General features: G+C 41.2%; 1 protein-coding gene across 9 annotated transcripts in view; it reads right to left on the bottom strand.

The window, feature by feature from the left end:
• The window catches only part of TAFA5 (TAFA chemokine like family member 5), a 655,021-nt gene that overhangs the window by 19,315 nt on the left and 613,894 nt on the right, over nt 1-21,812 (bottom strand). Inside the window, exon 4 of one of the 9 annotated variants that reach the window (XM_059725900.1) lies at nt 6,804-8,113. The exons of the other annotated variants lie outside the window; for them this stretch is intronic. Within the exon in view, the coding sequence (XP_059581883.1) occupies nt 8,096-8,113 (18 nt within the window). The 3' untranslated portion in view covers nt 6,804-8,095. Of the gene's footprint in view, nt 1-6,803; nt 8,114-21,812 lie in introns of those variants that run through there. 9 annotated transcript variants of the gene reach the window in all.

Below are 21,812 nucleotides of genomic sequence, written 5' to 3'. Positions count from 1 at the left end.
CCTAACCCAAAGGCCTTTTCATATTCTTAGAGGGTATCCACTTATATGACTTCAAACTAGCAATGCAAATATAATTTGTTTTACTCATTGTTTATATACAAAAGCCAAAATACAGGAAAGTCACATATCTGGTTAATATAAGATACTTTCATAATGACATTTCCATTTTAAGGTAAACTTCTGGTGAATGGTATAATACTGGTCCTCTCCTTAAATAGCAGAGGTGCATGTTCCACCAATAAAAGCCACTCTGATCCTGGAAACCTTTGTTCAAAATCTGGCACTGTGCTGAACCAGAACTCTGACATCTGGAACTCTTTGGGCTAACTCCAGATTACAGGGGAAAAAAACCAATATTTTGCCAGAGGTCATCTTTTTCAAGGATGGGCCAGGTGCCCATGGCCAAAAACAAACTGCAGTTGAGCAGTTTGCTGTCCAAATTCAGAGGCAGAATGTCTTGAAAATGATCCCATCATTCCTCCTGATGGCAACATCATATGAATTTACGGGATATATTGGTGTCTGAGAAGCTAAAGACAGCATTTAAATATGAAAAAAGATGGATTCTCAATGGATTATAAGTAAACACAATCCAACAGCTGAAGATTCAGATCCTATTAATGTCACCAGAGATAAATATATTTTCATTTAAACCCTGCTACATGGTTTGATCTAAAAATCAGTGCCAAGATACATCATAAGATATCAATTGCCATTTGCTGTGCTAATTTGAGACGTTTTTGTATTTCAATATAAGTATACTCTTATACCACTCTGCAATTCTGCAAATTCTCTTGAAACCATTAAAGCTGGCTTATTTCCCAGCTATCTCCTTGTTAGAATATCCTCATCCTGAAAAATATAATCTATGCAGTATTAAAATATAAAGGTATACAAGGAACCAGGAACTGGGAAGTTTAATAAGAAATGCATGCAATCACAATTTAAGAAAAATAAATACTCCTAACTGAACTACTGGGGACAAAAGTGATCCAGGTCAACTTTTACTGTGACCTAAAAAGAGCCCCGGGCATCTAGAGTATTTGGAGGTGGGGGGGTGCTTTAATTAGAGCAGCTTCCGAGAGCCACTCTAATTAAAGTGCCCACAGTGTCTTGCATATACAGCATCCCGTGCTTCAAAATGGTGGTGGAGGTGCTTTAACTAAAGCTTATTTGACAAGCTGTAGTTAAAGCACCCCCACAACCATTCTGAAGCATGGGGATGCTAAATACATGAGACACAGAGGCTGCTAGAGTGTGTTAATTAGTATGCTCCAGCAGTTTCGATCAATCTAATCAAGTAATTACAGCATGTCAAAGCAGCATCCCTGCATGTCTACAGGCACCCCTAGATTTAGGCTTCTGAACACTTACTTTGCAAAATAATCCAGTTTGAGAAACTAAAGTCCTAATTCTTTTGAACAATCCATTGCAATCTACTTCAGATGGGAAAAGCTGTGCAAACTCTGCCTAAGTCTCACAAAAGACCCGATTTGTTATGTCCCCTCAGATCTTACAAGTACATTCATGTATTTTAGGTTAAACAGTCGTTGGATAAAATACCAAAAACAATGCTGGCAGCAGGGACTGGAGACCAAAACTCTTTTCCCCCAGCTGACTACCCTCAACATTGGACAACAGGCGTAGGCTCCCTTGTACTTGCTTTCTTTCTGGCCCTATAACTTACAATCCTTTCTACCTAGTAGTTCAACTTCAGCAGGAATGGTAGAGAGTGCTCCCTGCTCTTGAAGAGGGAGACCTCGGTTCAATGCCTTTCTCAGTTTGAGGAAGGTAAACTTATATCTCCATCTCCTGAGAGGCGCCGATCACAGATTAGACACAAGTCTGGGGTAGGCACGTTATCCACCCTCCTGTTGAAAATGGGCTGTTTTGTAGCCAGAGACAGCAAGTAAGAGAAAATATGAAATAGTACTCTGAAGTTTTGCTCTTTGCTTCAAGGCCTGCTTAAGAATTTTGAATTAGAGAGACTTTGGCTAAAACAATGTTGAAAACAGAGACTGGGACCTAGGTTTCCTCTGTCCCATGTAAATGGTTCACTTGCCTACTAAGTCATGCGCCCTCTTACTTCTCTCTGGTCCCACTGGATCTGCTGGTTCCTAGTTTGTGACTGGATGTATGCTTAGGTGTGATAGGCACTGAACCACTCAGTTATGCCAAGACTGCAACATCTTCTGGTATGTTTAGAAGCAGAAAATTAGGGAATTAAGGAACATTATTAGTGAAAACTTAGTTGTTTACTGACTCTCAGATTCCTAAGAGGCTAGGCTGGTTTTGTAGCTCTCATTGTTGGCCTTAGGTGCCTAAATTCTGCCCAAGACTCACTTCAGGTTCCTACATACTTTTAAAGACCCAGGCTATGTGTTGTGTGTACCACAAGGATGTTGACCAGCCTAAGGGTGCCCACAGACATTTAAGGGCTGTGTGCTTACTCATGGCTAAGGAGGCTAGATAATCACCTAGCCAGGGACGTTTGACCCCAGCATTCTTTCCTGCCCATGGCAGGGGGTCGGACTTGATGATCTGCTCAGGTCCCTTCCGATCCTACCAACTATGAAACTATGGCACTTCACACAAAGCACCAAGAATTAGAACCCCACATGCAACTCAACAGATGTTCACCTGTTGGGTTGCGGGGGCTCGAGCCTGCCTGCACCAACCCTGTCGAACAGGTGGGAGTGCTCCAGCAGCCTCCAAGAAGGTTGCTGAACCACCCCTCTCTTCATCCCTGCTTCCCCCACCCCCCAGTTATGGCCACCCCAGAGCTGTCAATGGGGAAAGGAGAAGGGAAGCGGGGGGTGGGGGGGAGGAGAAGGCAGGAGCAGCACATAGCTGTTGGATAGGCTTAGCCTAGAGGGAGCTGGAGGGGAGTTGTGGCATGGAGCTCTTGCTGCATGCCCCGCTATCCCCCAACTAGCTACCCTAGATGGGATACTGGGGAAAGCCAGGCCAGGCCTGCATGGGTTTTTTGAAAGTATTTTTTCATGCAACTGTCTTATGTTATGGTTGTAGAGTGCTTTCAGGGGCCCAATCACACAAAAATGTAACTTGTGTAAGTGCCTTAAGTGACTAAGTCACTTTTGAAACTGAGACTTAAGGAACTTTTAACATTGTACCCATAAGCAAGTAATTACTTTGTAAGTGCAAAGCATGCAAGTGCTTTATAGTGTTGACCTACTCTGACATAGAATTCTGTTTCTATTTCATTGATTTTCACATGAAAGGTTATTTTTTGCAGGGGTGGAATTTAGAGAAAATTGGGTGATTTGTGAACTCATCTATCTTCATATGCAGTTCCAAAATTACAATACCATTTTTACAGATGTTTTTCATAGAAAAGCATAGTTTAGGCAGTGAGGGATGGGTGTACTGCTTAGCCTTTTCTCAGCTCTTCATGGAGAAACCCAGGATAAGATGGGTGAGATGAGGAAAAAAGGGAGATGGAACCTCTCAAAAGCACTTCAGCTAGTTAATATATCCACTTACAAGAAGTCATTTGCTGATAAATACCTAGTAAACTTCCATAGCAGAGCTAGAATAATGACATTTGGTGTATTCATGCAATATGAATCACTGAGCATAGAGGGCAGAAAAAGAAATGGACCTCTGACTTTTCCATCAGAGGTCACCAAAAAGGCATCAGTCACTGATCCCATTTTAGCAGACCAAATCCCTTTGTAGTCTTATAAGGATACAAATTTACAAAAGTGATGCTAAACTGTTTCTATTCTGATGACCATGTTAGGCATTAAGTCTTCAATATGGGGGGGAAAATAAATTAATCAGAAGTTTTACATTTCCGGATGTGAATAGTAATTTTGGGTGTCCAACCTGACATATTAAAACTTGGTCCGAGGATTTGCCACATTTAGATTTCATAGATTTTTTTAGGTCAAAAGGGCCCTCAGTAGATCGTTGAGTCTGACCCCCTGCCCTGGGTATGAAAGAGTGCTGGGGTCAAATGACACCAGCCAGGTGTTTGTTCAGTCTTTTAAAGACCTCCAAGGTAGGGGAGGGCACAACCTCACTTGGAAGCCCATTCCAGATTCTGGCCACCCTTACCATGAAGAAGTTCTTCTTGATGTCTAGTGTAAATCTCCTCTCTGTCAGTCTGTGGCCATTGTTCTTAGTTACTCCAAGGGGTGCCCTGGTAAACATAGTATCTCCTATCCCTTGCTGCACACCACCCCCGACACCCCCCACGATGAATTTGTAGATGGCTACTAGCTCACCTCTCAGCCTTCTAAGGGCATCTTTACACATGCTCTGGGAAAGCACTTTTAATTCAAGCGCCCAGAGACATTATGTTTCAGAGACATTAATGAAGCCTTACTTCTAGACGTGTGAGGTACTGTGAAATTACGTCATTCCAATTTTGCCATACAGCTAAAAAGCAAAGTGCCACTAGACAGTTCAGCATCTGCACAATTTAGGAATGAAATACCAATTTTAAAAGCAGCATTTCAGTGATCATAGTCACTACTCTTAATTTAAAATAGTAAAACCAAATAACAGCACATTTAACAGCTGGAGCTGCTCTTAAAAAGCAAGAGAGCTTGTTGAAGGCACTAGTGCTGATAACCAGGTCTGCTGAAATTGCTATTATCAAATATGATGTCTGCCAGAAAATAAAACATAGATTATCCTCTGGGACAAAACAGTATCTATATTCATTAAAGGCTAAAACATTTCACATAACCTATTCAGAGCTCAAACATCTTTCAAATTTTATTTTGTTTCGACAATTTTGCTCCAAGTTGTAGCCTCAAGTAAATGTTACCAGCTGAGTTATAAGCTGTTGAAAAGGAAAGCTTTCAAAAGAGATGGAATCAACCTTAGAGAACCACTACAGGAAATTTTCTGAGGTTACAGTTTCAATTCTTAGCACAAAGCTTGAAATCATGTTCACAGAAACAAACCAAGCTCTTCAAAAAAATTCAAATACTATTTGAAATACGTATCTGAATTATGTAATGAAAGAATTAATTAATTCTAAAAATATAGCATATCTTCCAGATGGATAACCTGTACTTGAAAAACATATTCTATAAAATTCTGAGAGGTCTTGCCTCTCATTTTCTCCTAAACAGAAAAGCGTACCAGCATAATATGTTTATTATTGAATTAATTTAGAATATGACTAATATTTAACTGGAATCAAATTTAACTATTTAGCTAGTACAATAAGTAAGTCCACAATAATGTCTGCAATAGTAATCAGATTTGATAATACTTTATGCATGTATATATTGGATAGCAAAGGTGACAGTCAAGTAAGTTCACATGTACACCCTGAGGGACACAACCAAGACCCATTAATGCACACTCCTGAAGGGTTTAATTGATGATAAAATTTGACTTTTTAAAATATATTTTTTCTTACTTTTGCTCAATAGTCCCTGTGGTTATGAAAAATAATTAAGTCTGAAGCCTTTTGAAAGAATCTGGGAGAAGAGATATTAACAAATTAATGCTTATTCTTTCCTCTGGGACAAGCTCAGACCATTCCTTTGACATGTCTGTGACTTTTAACATAGCCTTTGAAGCAATGTTAATATTTGAAATGTTCAAGCTAAATCCAGTAGGGCTGTGCAAAATGGCTATGTTTCATTTCCATTTCAGATTTGGCCATTTTGGAGGGACAGGGATTCATTTTGGTGTTTCGGATCACTGTTCTGTTTCAGTTCGGCTGAATCTGTTTCAGAGTTGCAATGCTGTTTTGGCACTGATTTGGAGATTGGATCAGTTGGGGAGGCAGGAATAGCCAGGCAGCTGCAGGTTCTCCCTTCAGCTGTGCCTGCCTCTGCCTGGGCATGGGGAGCTGCGGGAGAAGCCCCCACGGCTGCCCAGCCTGACCCCATCCCCTGCCCAGCCAAGCATTGGTCTCAGCTGGCAGCAGCAGCCTGCAGTCATTCTTCATGCAGATTTGAGGGCCTGCGTCCCCCAGGAAGAGTCCAGCACAGCCCAGCAGCTCTCCTTTTAAAGAGGTGGGAGGCTGGGGCTGGGAGGGGATGGGCCGGACAGGGCAGTCATGGGGGCTTCTCCCACAGTTCCCCACACTGGAGCAGAGGCAGGCAAAGCTGGAGGAGCCACAAAAAAAGCCCCCATGGCTGCCCTGCATAGCCCCATCCCCAGCCTGGTCCCAGCCTTCTAGCATTTAAAAAACCAAAATGCCCTGTATTCACTGGCTGTAGGAGCAGCGATCAGGGCCTCTGAAGGCTTGTGGCAGAACCACCCCCACACACAGCGCAGGGCAGTGGGGGGCAGCAGATATTGCTGCCCCCCCCTACCTGGCACCTGTGTAGCAGCTACCCTCTGACATGGGTGCAGCGCAGCTCAGCAGGGCACTGTGCACTGTCTGGGAGCTGGGACAGCTCCACCTGTCAGCCGGAGCCCGGCACAGCTCAGCCCCAGTGACCCCAGCTCCCAAACAGTGCATGGTGCCCTGCTGAGCCACATGGCACCCATGCCATAGGGTGCTATCCCTGCTCCCCACCATACCTTGCGCTGCATGGGGGGTGCTCTGCCATGAGTCCTCAGAGGCTCTGATTGCTACTGCTACAGCTGGTGAGTACGGGGCATTTTTTTTTTCACATGCCAGGAGGCTGGGGCCAGGGGGGGATGGGGCCGAGCAGACCAGCCATGGGGGCTTCTCCTGGCTTCTCCAGCTTTGCCTGCCTCTGCCCTGGAGGGGGGAGCTGCAGGAGAAGCCCCCATGTCTGCCCTGCCTGGCCCCCTCCCCCTCCCAGCCCCAGCCTCCCAGCACTTTAAAAGGAGGGCTGTGGAACTGTGCTGCACTCTTCCTGGGGGGCATGGGCCCCCGGATCTGCATGGGGGACGACAGCAGGTTGCCGCTGCCGGCTGGGACTGGCGCTTGGTGCAGCCCATGCCAAGCTCCAGGAAGACTGGTGCTGGCACTGGCCCCAGCTGGCAGCAGCAACATGCTGCACACAGATCTGGGGGGGCCCATGCCCCCTGGGAGGGCTGAGGGACTGTGCCAGACTCCTTCTGGAGGGCATGGACTCCTGGATCTGCATGTAGGGTGATAGCAGGCTGCCGTTCCTCCCCCAAAGCACTAGGATTGGAAGGGACCTCAGGGACAGATCGCAGACACTGGCCAGCTACAGATGTCAGTATCAGAGCAGTCTGCCCACCCCACTCCTTCTTCTGAGTTTCTGTTTCCCCGCAAGCCTGCTTCCAAAACATTCTGGAACATCCAAAACATTTCTGAAAAGCGTTGAATGGTTTCATTTCGGAGATGTTTCAGAGCCTTTCATTTTGTTTTGGATTCAGTATTTTGGGCACCGAAACAGGCCAAAACACCTCCAAAATGAAATGGCTGGTGAAGTTTTGCACAGCCCAAAAATCCAGGTCTTTTTGGAACCCAGAAAATTTTTTTCTCTGATTGTGGGTTACTGGAAGTGTTTCTTATATCATAGCTCCAGATATGGGGAAGGTAGAAACGGAGCTACGTATCCACTACTACTCTCAAGAAATAGATGGATGGGGAGGCTCCATCTCTACTCTACATGGACAATGATTATACACAAGGAGGCATATATGCTCTGACCTACAACAATTTACTGTCTTCGAGGACTGTCTAATTCACAGTGGTGCTGAAGAGATCGACCCAGGATGACAGAACTGACAACATTTTCTTCACATAAGGTCGTATGTTATCTAGTCAACAGTCAAGCCCAGTTTTAATTCTTTTTAATGAAGGCTAATTTGGGAGTCCAGCCAGCATGGCAGTTTAGTGGCAGGGCAACCTGCTGCTACATAGAAAATGCAAGCCTCTTGCTCAACACGCTGGCAGGGAATGGGAGAGCTGTGCCTCTACACTTTCTCTGATCCAAGAAAACATCCTTATTCAAGCCAGCACTTCATCATACATTAACTTCAAGCCTATGCCTAATCCCACTGAATTTAATGGGAAATATGTACCCACTTAATTTAAAGCAGGTACAAAATTTCCACTGACTTTAGTTTAAAGCAGCAAGAAGAAAAAGGTTGTAACTTTAAAACAGTCCTCTTTGCCCTCAAGCCCTCTTGTCCTTAATTCAGGAGCTGTCACATCTCAGAGTTCAGTTTCCCCCTGAAAAAAAAAGAAAATTTTAAACAGTTCAGATGTGGGCAAGGAGCTATCAAGTGTGGCAAATGCACCAAAAAAATGTCACTGTTGCTTTCAGCAGCATATCAGAGCAATGTCATTCTTAACTTTCATATTGAACAAAAAATCCCAAATCTGGTGGGACTTTATTTTTCTCATGTAGCTTACTTAATAAGAGATGCAAGTTAAAACCATCCCAGCTGCAGGTTTAAATTGTTAGAGTTATGGTCATGTTGATCATAGAGGCAAAGGGAAAGACAGACCTAGTGACTTAGTGGTAAATACTCTGAACTACAATGTGGGAGACAGGTTCATTAATTGCTCCTAATCTCACAGTAAGGTAGACACAACAGGATTTCCCAGGGGCAAGGGGTGTTATGTATCGGCCAGTAAAAACCCCTGTAGCCAACTAAGTAGTATACTGATTGGTTATCCACTAAACTCCTTCCTGTCCTCCTTGAACCAATAGACTGTGATTGCCACCTGGTGTCTTAAAAGGTAAGTGAAGTAAATTGGGGGATGAGAGGGAAAAACAGCAGGTTTTTTTGTGTTCCATGAAAGATGCAAAGGACTCAGAGAGGGATAAACTGCACATTACAAACCATAAATTAAAATATGATCCTGAGACCTACTGGCTATTAGTCATATAGTTTCAAATTTTGATAATTAAAGATAGATTACTAGAAATAACAGCACACTTCTTTACTATTAGGAACAAATTCAGTCTAATGCAGGAAAGGTGGAATAACTACTCTCTCCATTGTACACATATATATGCAGCTACAGAAGCTTAATAAATACCTCTGCTCTGGCTAAAACCAGGTCTTTCCCCAGCTTCTGCTCCTGCTAAAAGAAGAGACTGCATTGACTGCCATGCCCAGATGTTTACATATTAGGACCAAATGAGGAAGGATCTTTAGTCAATCATAACTGTCAGAGGAAATAGGAAGAGGAGCAGTATTTCCAGGTCTTGTGACCCAATCTGCATACAGTTTATGGAACAATATTGATGTGCTGAACTGTAGACAGAGCAAACAAAAAGCCAAGACAGCATCCTAAGGATCTGGGTTTTCCATAAAAACTGTTATTAAGTGAAAAGCCACAGTCTGCATTTCCAGTAGTTTCTAAGGTCCCGTTCCTGCACTGTGTAGTATGTGGGTAGGGTGCTTTGCCTTTGCAAAGCTGCAATGATTTCAGTCTACATAGACACTGCCTATTTTAGGGACAGAGCCTAGAGCCATGGACAGGTATTATATTTGAAGCATGAAATACACCCTTGGAACACTACAAAAAGTGAGTATCTGGCCATTCGAAGTGTTTGTAGCATGACAAAGAGAGCAAAAAGTGCTACAAAATAGTACCTTGTTCATTGAAGAATTTCTCATTTTTATATTCCTCCATGTAGCATTGATAGAGTTACTGTAGAGTTACATGGAAGGGAAGGAGCTAGAGAGACTGAATCTCTGATAGCTCACTCTATTGGGACACTACTACTGCTGCTTCCTTTTCAAGAGCCCTAGCTATTTCTTGTGGTAGCAATTCCTGCAGGGATGGCTCTGTCATGGCTTCCCCAGCTAGGAGAGTTGTAGTGTTGCTGGTTGTGGTGGCTTCACGGTTGCCCAGCACCACCAGGGATGCAAGGGAGGAATGAAGTTCTTGCCTCTGTCACTCCCTTCAGCTGCTGCCAGGTAATCACTGACAGCCTGATCCCTTCCCCATAAGGAGCAGGGAGGTGGAAGGTGGAGGGGTGGGAAGACCTAAGAAGCATCTCCCCATTGTCCACCATCTGGAAAGCTCATCACTGAAGCAACTTTGTAGCTCTCGAGGCAGGGAGAGCATTTGCCTGTATGCCCCATAGCACTGTATTTTTGTAGCAATAAGAAGTACTAGGGTAAACATGCACCTGGCTAGGGTTGTCTGACCCCAGCGCTCTTTCCTGCCCAGGGCAGGGGGTTGGACTCGATGATCTGCTAAGGTCCCTTCCAACCCAGACATCTATGAATCTATTAAATGAATGCCTGTCCATACTCCAAGTCATCTTTCAATGATTTCTACCTACAGGGGAACGTGTACAATTTGGACTTTCATCAAAAATGGTCTGTAGTGGGTTGTTATGTGGTTTATATCAGGTAAAAATAGCTGCAAATGTAATCCAAGCACAGATGATAAAAATGTTTTTGGCTATCAGAGTTAACTGAAAATTCAGAAGTTTGCAATTGAAAAATGTCTCCTCCTCAACTCTCCTTGTTCTACCTGCACTTTAAGCCAGAGATCTTGACTGCATGGGGGCCTGAGGGCCCTGGTACCCTTGGGAAGAAGGCTGTCACCTGAAATGCATAAAACATTCCACGTGTCATCACCTTAGGCCCCTCCCAGAAAAAATAAAAGTCAGTGCCTATGTTTTAAGCAACTCATTACTAAAGGAGAGACAGACTATAGACTAAAATGGCCACATCATCTGATTGTTTTGACTATACAGTACCCAAAACACCTATTTCTTTATCTGGATTGAACTTTACTTTCATATTGTTCCTATATCAGACAAGAATCATTGCCACTGACGTTAATTTTTACTTGTGCTAGCAATTTGAGCAGAGTGACTACAGACTATATATTACTTACAAAAGTTGGACTCTAAGGGCACATTTACACGTCCTTTTAGAAGTACTAAAGCACAGTGCAGTACAGGCAGGCACCGCAGTGTACGCATGGTGCATGGGTAAATTTTACAGCTACATCACCGTAGTGGCGCACTATACTGGGGGAGCATGTCGCTATGTCGACATAGCTGCTGATCATATGTAGACACTCGTGATCGCTACGTTGCCACAGCACAGCATAAGGCAACGTGTAGACTCACCCTAAAAGAAATTCCTTTAATTGGGTGCCTTGTTTAAATTATCTGATGTGTTCATAAAACATAAAAAATGATTAAAACTCTGAGATTAGTATCTTCGTAAATCTAAATATCATTAGCATACAACCATTGTATTGCTTTACGTCAGTTGATTTTATCTCCCTACATCCCTTTAGTTTTATGCTTTATCACATATGTGGAACAGTGAGATAAATCAACCTCTTATTTGTTTGCTGTGTTGCATGAATCACACGGCAATAAAATGAAATCAATCAAATTAAGAAATGTAAGATGGACTTTGGTAAATTCTTGAGATGATGAAAATTATTCATGCAAACTAATATTACACTTCCTCAAGGGTATATACATTTAATAGACCTTTGAACACTTGCTTTTCCTAACCTTTTTTCCTTTCTTTCATTCTGAAATGTTGCTACCATTTTTAGAAAAATAATGATTAAATCAGCTGATCAGTAATTAAATCAGGTGTTGTCTGATACAAAGCAGAGCTATTAAGAGTAGGGGTACATCAACAAATTCCCAGAAAGTAAGCTAGGATATAAAACATAGTGCATTAGCTATTCCACAGTAGCTACCCATGTGAACACTTTCAAGCCACAATAAATGCGAAGTGGCTTACCCCATTTTCACTGAGTGGTTCCAATAACCAATAAACCTTTTAGCCAATGTGGAAGAAAGAAAAGGGTGGGTGTGTGTGTGTGTGTGTGTGTGTGTGTGCGCGCGTGCGCGCGTGAGAGAGAGTGTGTGTCTGGGAGAACAGCTGGCTGGCATATCCAGGCTGGCATATCCAGGTTGGAATACTCACTTTTCAGATAATAAGTCATCATGAACTTGATTCACCATAAAGTGGTTTATGTAAATGTAAATGATCTGTCTTGTCTGGCACAGCAGAAAGCCAGCAATATTTTATATCTGTTTTAGAGTACAAACTCAGGGTTATTGAGTATACTGACGTGGACAGGATAAAAGCTAGAGCATATTCACAAGGCAAACTGGTAGCAGTTTGGGTAAAATTATGCCCTTTGTTACACTGGATAAAAATGTTAATAGTGCAGCATGTATAGGTGAGCCTTCAACATACAATTTACCTTGTAGGGTTTCCTATGCAGGATGTGTTTGGAATTTCATTTATAAATACAAATATGTAAGATTCCATTATGCTCAGGATCTGAACAGGACTTTCCAACATTAAAACTCAATCATATCAGCTTAATGTCACACATAAGCAGATTCTAAAATAGAGTGATATTGTGAGTACTGAAAACTGATAACACACTAAATGCAAGAGATGACACTTTACTATCTCTTATTTAGAAAGAGGGAGAGTATCAGAAAAGATAATCAGGATAACAGGAAACACTACAACCAGTATAAGCTTGAAATTCCTTCTATGAATTGTACTCGGCTCTCCAGGTATACTATATAAAAATAAATAAGAAAATAGTCAGGTAACATTAGATACTAGGAAAAAAGGTTGCTCAAAATGCCTTTCTTTGTTAGCCCAACAGCTTCTGATTTAATCATGCAGTCTTCACACAAGAAAAATCGCCACTGCTTTCAAAAGAAATTAGCTAGATACAGGCTTCAGGATCAGAACTTAGAAAGCTTCTTGAGAACTGCAAGCTTACCATTTTGGAACAGCCTTTCTTTAAACCAAAAACTTAACCAGCAAATTGCACAATTTAAAATCCTTTGTCACTAATAATTACAAAATGATGACATTTTCCTTAAGATTAAGCCTCTGGAGCTGGTCAGACACTTTCAGACTAATATGTTTCACAATCCTCTCATTGGATGTCTCTGAACCCAACCATGCAGAGCTGCAATTTAGTTGCTAAAACCACACCAGGAGGTGTGAATACTCATTATCATCCCATGAAAAAGGTTGTGGGGGAAGAGGTTAGGTCCATAATATTACTCCTCTCCCTACTCACCTCCTGTAACTTTTGAGAGAAATTTAAATCACAGAAGATAAAATGGGAAAAGACACATAAAAGCTTCTACCAACACAGACTGGAAAAATCTTCTCAAGGAACACACTCTACCAAGGTCCTTCCTAGAGTAAATTGGCTATAGGATCTTAGTAAGAAGACTAGCCTGCAATGGCTTATCCAGTGAAGCAGAGTACTTGGGATGAAAGGGTTAAGGAACTACCTCTTTGTACTACATGGATCAACAGATCATACAGTCCCACAGATTTTTAATGTTTCCTCAAATGATGATTTATGAGTTTCTGCCATATCCTAACTTCCCAGTTCTCAGTTCCATGGTGAAGCCCAAAACACATGCACATGTGTGTGCACAAAACACTCCATGTCTCCTCCACACTCAGGGAGCACAATCACTGAGTTAGCTGATGGATGTTACCATCTTTCTATTCATGGACACAACATCTCTATTCCACCCTGGAAAAAAGAGTTCATTTTGTTTACGTTCCCAAAGATGTCAGGATTGCAGGATAAATGTGCCACCCAAAGACTGACAGCAGCAGCAGAGGGAGACTCCTATTCATTCTTGTGTTTCTGTTCCAATTTCAAAGACTTGCCACATTATGTCACTATGAAGGAGGATTTACTGTTAAAGAGAACTTATGCCTTTACAAAATAATATAAAAAAGTTAAGAATATATCATACACCTTTCAGTAAAGTTTGCTACTACTCAAGAGCCAACTATTACCATTATTACTATTTTAATAGTGCTATGAAGGAGCTGGTGCCAGTTTCTTAAAAATAAGTACCTAGCAACATTAAACACTGAGACCTTACAAAGTGCTATCTTTGGCTCTAAGCAAGCAGGTCACCATCCTCACCTGCCATTACATAGTTTTCTACACGGAGATTGCCAGACAACTATATTATCTAATTGATATGATGGCTACCTGAATGTTTTGAGTAAGCAATTTCCTTGTTGTCCATTCTGGTGCAACTTTACTAAAAAACAATCTTTTTCAATGGAGCCAAGAAACACTAAGCACAAATCAGTGCATTGAGTTGAATTGCTAAATTGTCACTTCAGAATTTTGAAAGCAGTTGCTTTCAGTCATTCTCCACTATTTTCACTATATGACACAATATATTGGTATTTGACAAAAACTTCATTTTCAATCAGTAGCTACTTCAGGCCTTTTAGCTTTTGAAACCATGGCTATAGAGCAGGGAGGGATGAGATTTTCTACAATGGAATGCACCTTACAATTGTGTTGTTCGTAAAGACTCCAAACAAAATACCTGAAGGGCATTTGCATTGACTTTGCCAGTTCATATAATCAAATCTTGTTGATCTATTAAGGCTTCAAAATCCTGGAGTTTTCCCTTTTAGAGCTAGATTCCTTGTTTTTAAACACTGTGACAACTCTGAAGCCTTTCTTCTTTCAGAAGCAAGCAATTAGAACACGACACACACCATACTTTTGTTCTCATGTTTCCACATTCTCTTTTTTGTTTTTAAACCATCATTGGAACAATTTGTCAGTGTCCTTTTCACAAAATGATTGCTTTCCAAATCACCCATCAAAGGGCCCAAAATGCCAAAACGACTGAAAGGTGCACGTAACATGGTTACAAAGCTCAGTAATGAGCGATCTTGAGTTCTAGCAATTATAATGTATACATATGGTTTTCCAGTTCAGTGATGCTTTTCAACATGTTCATGGTACACATAGGTGCTTGTAATTTGTGTTGTATATAATAAACACATTTTAACAGTGCTTAAATTCATTTTATGAAGGGTAAATCTAAGCATATTCACAAAAAAATATATATATTCACTGCTTTACTACCACTGGCTTTGGAATCCTTCTCTACACAACATTTTTGTGCTATTTGATTCACTCCACTCCTATGTTCTTTTGCAACACTGAATCGCAAACTGACATTCCCAGATCACAGAAACATAGTACTCGTAAGGGGTGACTTCTTCCTCCACACCCTGTATTCTACAACTGACCAATATTTGGTGTTCTCAGGTTTAATAAGGCAATATTAAGAGGATCCAAAATTACAAGATCTATGCTACAGTTTTTACCAGTTTACATTTACCAAAGTACTGGTAATATTCTTGCCTTAACTTTATGCTTCTTGCACCAACCTGGCCATCCTCTGATTGAGAAGAATGCGCCCCTAAAAAAACAATATTGCTATGTAATAATGGGTGTTATTTCAAATCTGCTTTAAAATGGTTAGAAATGCAATGGTATAAGTCTCCCTTGATACATGACATCCAACCTGCTGATGATGTGAGAGGCTCTCAAATGCAATTACTTAAGAGAACAAAGTCATTTCAAGAAGGAAAATGTTTTCTTCTTTTCAAGCAAGGGCTTTAGGTTTATTTCTTCTAGACATCAAGCTTAGGTAGTATCTTGTTCATAGATCCCTACCTCTGTCAAGGAAAGCAATTTCCATTTCCCAAGTCAACTTACTGTGCACGAAGAGCTGTTGCCTCCTGGGCAGAGCTGAGTAAAATGCTGACTACAGTAATCTATAAACCCTCTTCCAGGACTTCTTGTAGCTCTTTTAAACTATTATCAAATAGCCCTACCTGGATCTTAGTACTTCACTATTAATTGAACTGCTTTACTATTTACCTCTTTGCTATTGTCATATGGTCTACACCTGATTTTTACTACTACATTTTGTTAGGTGTAATTACATAAGCTGAAAGTGTAGGAAGAAAGTGTAGGAAGAAAGCTGAAAGTATAGGATGAAAATATAGTTTCCCAAGATGGAAACACTGGTTTCCTGGTGTAGCTCCTTCAGTATGTGATATAAACAAGGGCTACACACCTTTCTTTTGAAGATCCATGATATCCTTTACTGGTTTCCATAATGAGAAAAAAAAGTCTCTAGAATAACTTATGGTCCTTTCCTCAATGGGTCATGGCTTACTCTTGATTCTCTACCAAGCTATAAAGCTTAATCTCTGGCATGCTCTTACAGAATTGATTCTCAACCAGGATGCCACAAGAGCCTGGGGTACCATGAGTTCCTTATAAGGGTGAAAAATTAGTAGTGTTAGGTGTGCAAATATCTGCACACAATTTACAAGATAAACACAGAGATTTCATATCAGAATCCACAGTGTCAAGAACATTGACTTGTAGTCTTTCTGAGTTCTCTGCAACAAAAGAATTGTCAAAATAATGGGTGAAAGCTGAGCTGGCATTTTCCCAGGGGTGTTTTGTGTCTAATGAGGGATGCTTTGAGTCTGAAAAGGTTGACGACCACCGTCTTACAGCTTTCACAGGTCTGAACAAGGAAGCTGGCTCTACTTTTGTAGTACTTTCTCCTTCCTGATAATGGAAGATGGGGAGAACACAGACCTTTTACATTCATACTCCAGAACTTGAGGTAATGCCTTTTGCTTTGGTTTGTGGGGGAGGTGATGCTATTTTGAGAAGGAATGGCTGCTAAAAAATATCTTACTCTCTCTAGATGGTGTCTAGCTCTGCTGAGTGTGACTCATCCATAGTCCAAAACTCCAGTATCCATGTAACTTTTCTTGGCATGCCTTAAATTTTGACATTTCAGTATATTTGACCATTATTTTAGTGCATACCATGTAAGGACAAGGAAAAGCTGTCAAAACTTGTATCACAGATGTGCCTGACATTCATACTCCACTGGAAAATTATTTTTTACAGCTTGCAATATACCCTGACCTAATATAGAACATAAGGCTATATTTTACTTCTACAACCTACATATCTGTTTCCTTGTCTTCTAGATCATCAAAATTATTCCTCTCATTTCCTCTAACAACTATACAAAAGTGCAGAATTTTAACATATTTTAACAGGTTAAGAGAAATACAGGACTGGAAAAGACCTCTTGGGTCACTGAGTCCACTCCCCTTTCATCACAAATGCCACATTATATAATTGGATTTAGCATAGTTATTTTCCTAGATACCAAATAACAGGAATCTTGGTGAGGTGAGTGTGCATGTTCTTAATCAAAGCTACAGCGTTATTGATGCAGTGCATCTTGATCTTCACCATTCTCTTTAGCTCACCTGGACCTTTTAATTGCTTTCTTGGCCTACTGACAGTCCTCGTTTGGTACTACTCTTTTCCCTCGAGGTGGTTCAAGCTATTTTTCCAATTAGAAAAATACAAGTTGCGCAGCACTTCATCCTCTCTTGTTAATAGTTTTTCCCCCCCATAGCTTGCAAAAAGTCCTGTCAGAACATTAATGCAGAAAAGGTGTTAAGTGAGCTGGAAGTTTCTTATACTTTCTTCACATCAGACTTTGAATTTCTTTCTGGAGTTTTGCAAATTGGATATTTTTTTACTGTAGCATTAGCCATTCTGACAATATCATCTGACTGTCAGATGATATAGTAGTCTTGCATACCAACCCAAGCAGAGCAACATGCTGATAGCTGCATATAAAATAGGATAAAGAAGCAGGGTCAAATGAGGATCAAGGAGGAAGTAAACCAGAATGAGTATCTGCAGTCATGCAAGCATTAATAGTACCAACTGTAGCTGTAACTCAGGTTACTGATTGTGACTAGGTAACAAAACTGATGGCAATAATGACAGGCACTGAAATTTTACACACGGAAAGGGGAAGTGGGGTGAGAATGTGAATGTGACGGTTAAGAAAAGGGTAGAGAGGTTTCTGCTTTGGTTACGATGATGGTAAAAAATATTGGACAATGTTTAGATGGCTCTAATGCATAACAGGAATGCTTTGATTACCAAAATAACCATTAATGCTTTTTTATGCCACCTTCTGCTGTGTCACCTCATTTATGCTGAGGGCAGAGGTTCATATAAACCCTTGAAAGGATCTCAAGGTATCCCAGGGTGCCATGGTACCCTAGCTGAAAAGTGCTGCTCAACACATTCATTGTCCCTCACATGGCTCCATTAGACTAATTGGTAAACCTTTTGATTCAGAATTATTTTCCTATACGGACTTTATGTTCTGGGTCAACCACTTTGCTTCTTATACCATCCAGTGCAATCTCCAGACACAGCACAGGACATTTTTCCATTTATTACTAAGGACTGAATGCTCTTTCACTTCAATGATTCTCTTAATATTTTAAGGTTAAATATCAATTATTTGTCTCTCACTTATTTACTACCATGCACATGGTGGCATGGTGACATATTCTTTGTTCTGCCTCCTGATACTTGAAGGAGCAGCCACAAGGGAGAGTCATAGTCTTGGTTCACTTAAGCTATGTGCACGCAAGTATTAGGACATTTAGGGACAGATTCTATTTGTGTATTAGATGCATAAAATTAAGCACCTAAATGTGCTGCCATTCTACAAAAAACCCTGAAAAATGGTTACTGAAAAAGATGCATGGCTTCTGCTCCTCCTCATTGCTTTTTTGAGACTCAGTCTTAGAGGTAAGATAATGATCTTAGAAGTAAGATTTACAAAATAGTTAGATTTTAAAAGAACTTTAACAGGATGGAATAAATCTCACTTAAGAATGTAAGTCCACTTAGATGCTGAATAAGCGGAACAGAAATTGTCTCTTACTATTTATAGAAGAGCTAAGTACCAAAAAGAAATTTTGGATCATGGCCTTCCACAAGTATCTGCTGTGCACCCAGCCCATATTGCAAAATATGGGTACAATTTGATTAATTGTTTGAAGAGGAAGAGAAGGGAGAGAAATTAGAACATTTTTAATATTTTCTTCCAACTCTTTATTTTTAAATGTCATTTTCAATTTGAAATTACCTGAGAAACTAAACAAAAATTTTCTATTTTGAGATAAAGGGAACATTTAGGATTAAAAAAAAAAATTACTTTTCCTTTTCACAGGAAAAAAAGTATCCATTTTGGGTTTAACGAAGCAAAATTTGTTCCCATTTTTTCCCTAGTTCAACTACTGAAATCTGTTATTTCCATGTCCTTAGTGTATAGCTGGAACCCAGCACATGGGGACTGTGAATTGCACCTTCTTAAAGGGTATTAAGAAAATAGGAGCAAACATACAACTGTAATGGCTCTCCTGGGTAACTGAATGCAATCCTCTGCTGTTATAGGCAACCACAAATATAGCTGAACCCTGATTTTTCACCTGGTTAGATTCGTATACCCATAGGAAGATGAGAATTTGTGAATGAGTCAGTGGTCAGAGGCATAGTAGGGCAGCTTCACACTTGGAGCAGCCTCAGATGCCCAGGGCAGCACAGGCTGCTCCCATTCTGATTGTGCTGATGCAATCAGCTGCCACTGTAGCGATGACTATTTTTTCACCCTTCACACAAAGGCTAAACCCGGGGCTGCTGCTTGGGTTGGGTCCTCTCAGTTATGCTACTGCTGGGGGTAATATAGGTGCAGCACACAGCTGTGCAGGGCTGACGCAGTGCTCCTGCTGTTTCTGTAGCTTTTCTATCAAAAGGTTCTACTTTACCAAGCAGCTGTGTGGGCCTGCAGCTGTGTCACTCCAGGTAAGTGGAGAAGCTGCCCCACCATGTAAAAATGGCAGCAATCAGTTGCATTGCTTATCCTTAACTTAGTAACCTGCAGTGAATTAAATAAATTGTGAACCATTGAGATACAAAAAAACCTGGTTTCTATTAGGGGTGTGCGAAGTGGGCAGCATTCAATTTGGATTTGGACCGATTCGATTTGCTGATTTGGATCACTGTCCCAATTCAATCTGGCCAAATATGAATATGAAGATTTGATTCTGATTCCCCATAGACACAGCTTTATATGTTTTTTCTACATACTTTGAGGTACCAGGCATGGCTCATGAATGCTGAGATGATGGGGTGGATGGAGCGTCCCATGGGAGTGCGGGGGGAGGGCGTCCCCTCATTCTCCTGAATAAGTGGAAATGAGCAAGAGGAATTTAGGTACCTAACTGTAAAAAGCAACTCTGAAGAACCCCACTCCAGTGGTTGCTCACACTGATATTCTGGACTGAAAAGTTCCCTAGGCCTAAATGAAGCTGTCCAGTCTGAGCACCCAGGCACCTAACTCCAACCTCACGTCTGCTGTGATCCAGAATGGATATGGGGCAGCACCTAAATTTCTGGAAGGGTCTGGTCAGTTAGGCTCACTCAGGCTCTTACAGCAATGAGTTGTGTCCAAAGAACTGTAACCACAGTTAATTTAACTAAAAATAACAGTTAAAAATATCCTGCTACCCCCACCTTCTGCACAAGAGGTTAGAACTGTGTTTCCCAACCTCTTCCAGACTAAGGCACGCTTACATAAATAATTTTTTTCTGTGACACACCTGTTAAGGCATTTCCCATCCCCATACTTATGAGCTCATTGTAGCTCATTGCCATGGCACAGCTGTTCAGAGGCTCACAAACTGCACATGCCCCACAACCAACACATGTGCAGTAGATGAATTTCCTTCTGCTCCGCTGGTTCTCTCTCTCCCCCACAGCCAACACATGTGTGAGTCTTCTGTGAATATCTCATTGACACGGCTTATTCGTTAGTGCTAGGCAGCTGGAGAACTTTCTTCTCATTATTCCAAAATTCTCACAGCATGCCAAGAACCTCTTTGCAGCACATTGGTGTGTTGTGGCAGACTGGTTGAAAAGCACTGGGGTAGAGCATTTGCCCATGAAGTAAGAGATTTAGGGTTCTTAGCCTTGGCGATTCAAAACCTCCTTTCCTACTATCCAGAACAGTGACATAATCATGAAGCTGTAGAGAATAGGTTGGTGGGGACAACCTCCAATCTTCCTATTCAGGCTTAGACACTGGTCAGCCAAAAGTACAAGAGTCATGGGTCCAAGAAGAGAGTAAGTAAAAGGGAACCTGAGTCTGTAGCCTTGTGATGGAAGTTTGGTAGTCCTGGATTGTGGGAGTCCTAGCTCTCAGGTTATTTCTGCTGTGTTTTTTTTTCGTCTTTTTTAATCTAATAATTGTTTCATGTAAAATATATAAATAGTTCTAGGAGAAGGCACCTAACCTTATTTCTTTGGATAATGTTTCTGAGGTCAGGCACCTAATTTTTAGTCATTGCAACACCCAAGTGGAAGCGCCTCAGGGCCTAACCTAGATTTTGAGGATTGTTGAAAATTAAACTGAGCTATACTGTATAAAGGAAATTAAATCAAAAGCCACATAAATAAAGATAGAAAGAAGAATGAGACCTCTCTGCAGCAAGCAGAGTAAAGATTAAATATAATTTAAGTGTGCCCCAGAGAGTAAATACATATTTTGCTTTAGTTCTCAATAGGCTCAATGTTAAATATGAGGGCAAAAATGGAATGAGCAATGAGAAAGAGGATGTGGGTATTTAAATTACTACATGCTAAGTGGAAGCAAAACTTAATAGTCCAAAGCATTCAAATTGGAGGGTCAGATAATCTAGAATTCTGAAATAAGTGGCATGTACAATCAAAGATCCCATACCAGGAACTTTTGATCAATCTATGAAGTTGGACATGACAGAGGAACAAGTTTCTGGAAAAGCTTCCGGCAGAGTAACAAGGACAAAAAACCTAACCTGGTTTAAGATGGACCTTGATCGTTTTGTAAAGAAGATACAATAGAAACTAGGGCTGTGCAGAGCTTCAGTCACTGATTCAATTCAGAAGAGATTTGGTCCGATTTGGTGGCTAAATCTCCGAATCTGAATAAAATCAGGAGACCCATCAATCTCTCTGAATTGAATTGGAAGCCTCCGATTTAATTTGGAGAGATTTGATGATTCAGCCATAGACACAGCTTTATGTTTTTTTCTATGTACCTCGAGGTACCAGGTGCAGCTCATCAATGCTGAGATGGTGGAGCAGATGGAGCATCCCATGGGAGCATGGGAGGTGGGGGTCCCCTGTGCACTCAACAGCGGACCCGGAAGTG

The sequence above is a fragment of the Alligator mississippiensis genome, chromosome 4, assembly GCF_030867095.1.
Source record: "Alligator mississippiensis isolate rAllMis1 chromosome 4, rAllMis1, whole genome shotgun sequence".
Classification (NCBI taxonomy): Eukaryota; Metazoa; Chordata; order Crocodylia; family Alligatoridae; genus Alligator; species Alligator mississippiensis.
The sequence above is the reverse complement of the archived record's forward strand: the minus strand, read 5'-3'. Positions and strand labels throughout refer to the sequence as shown.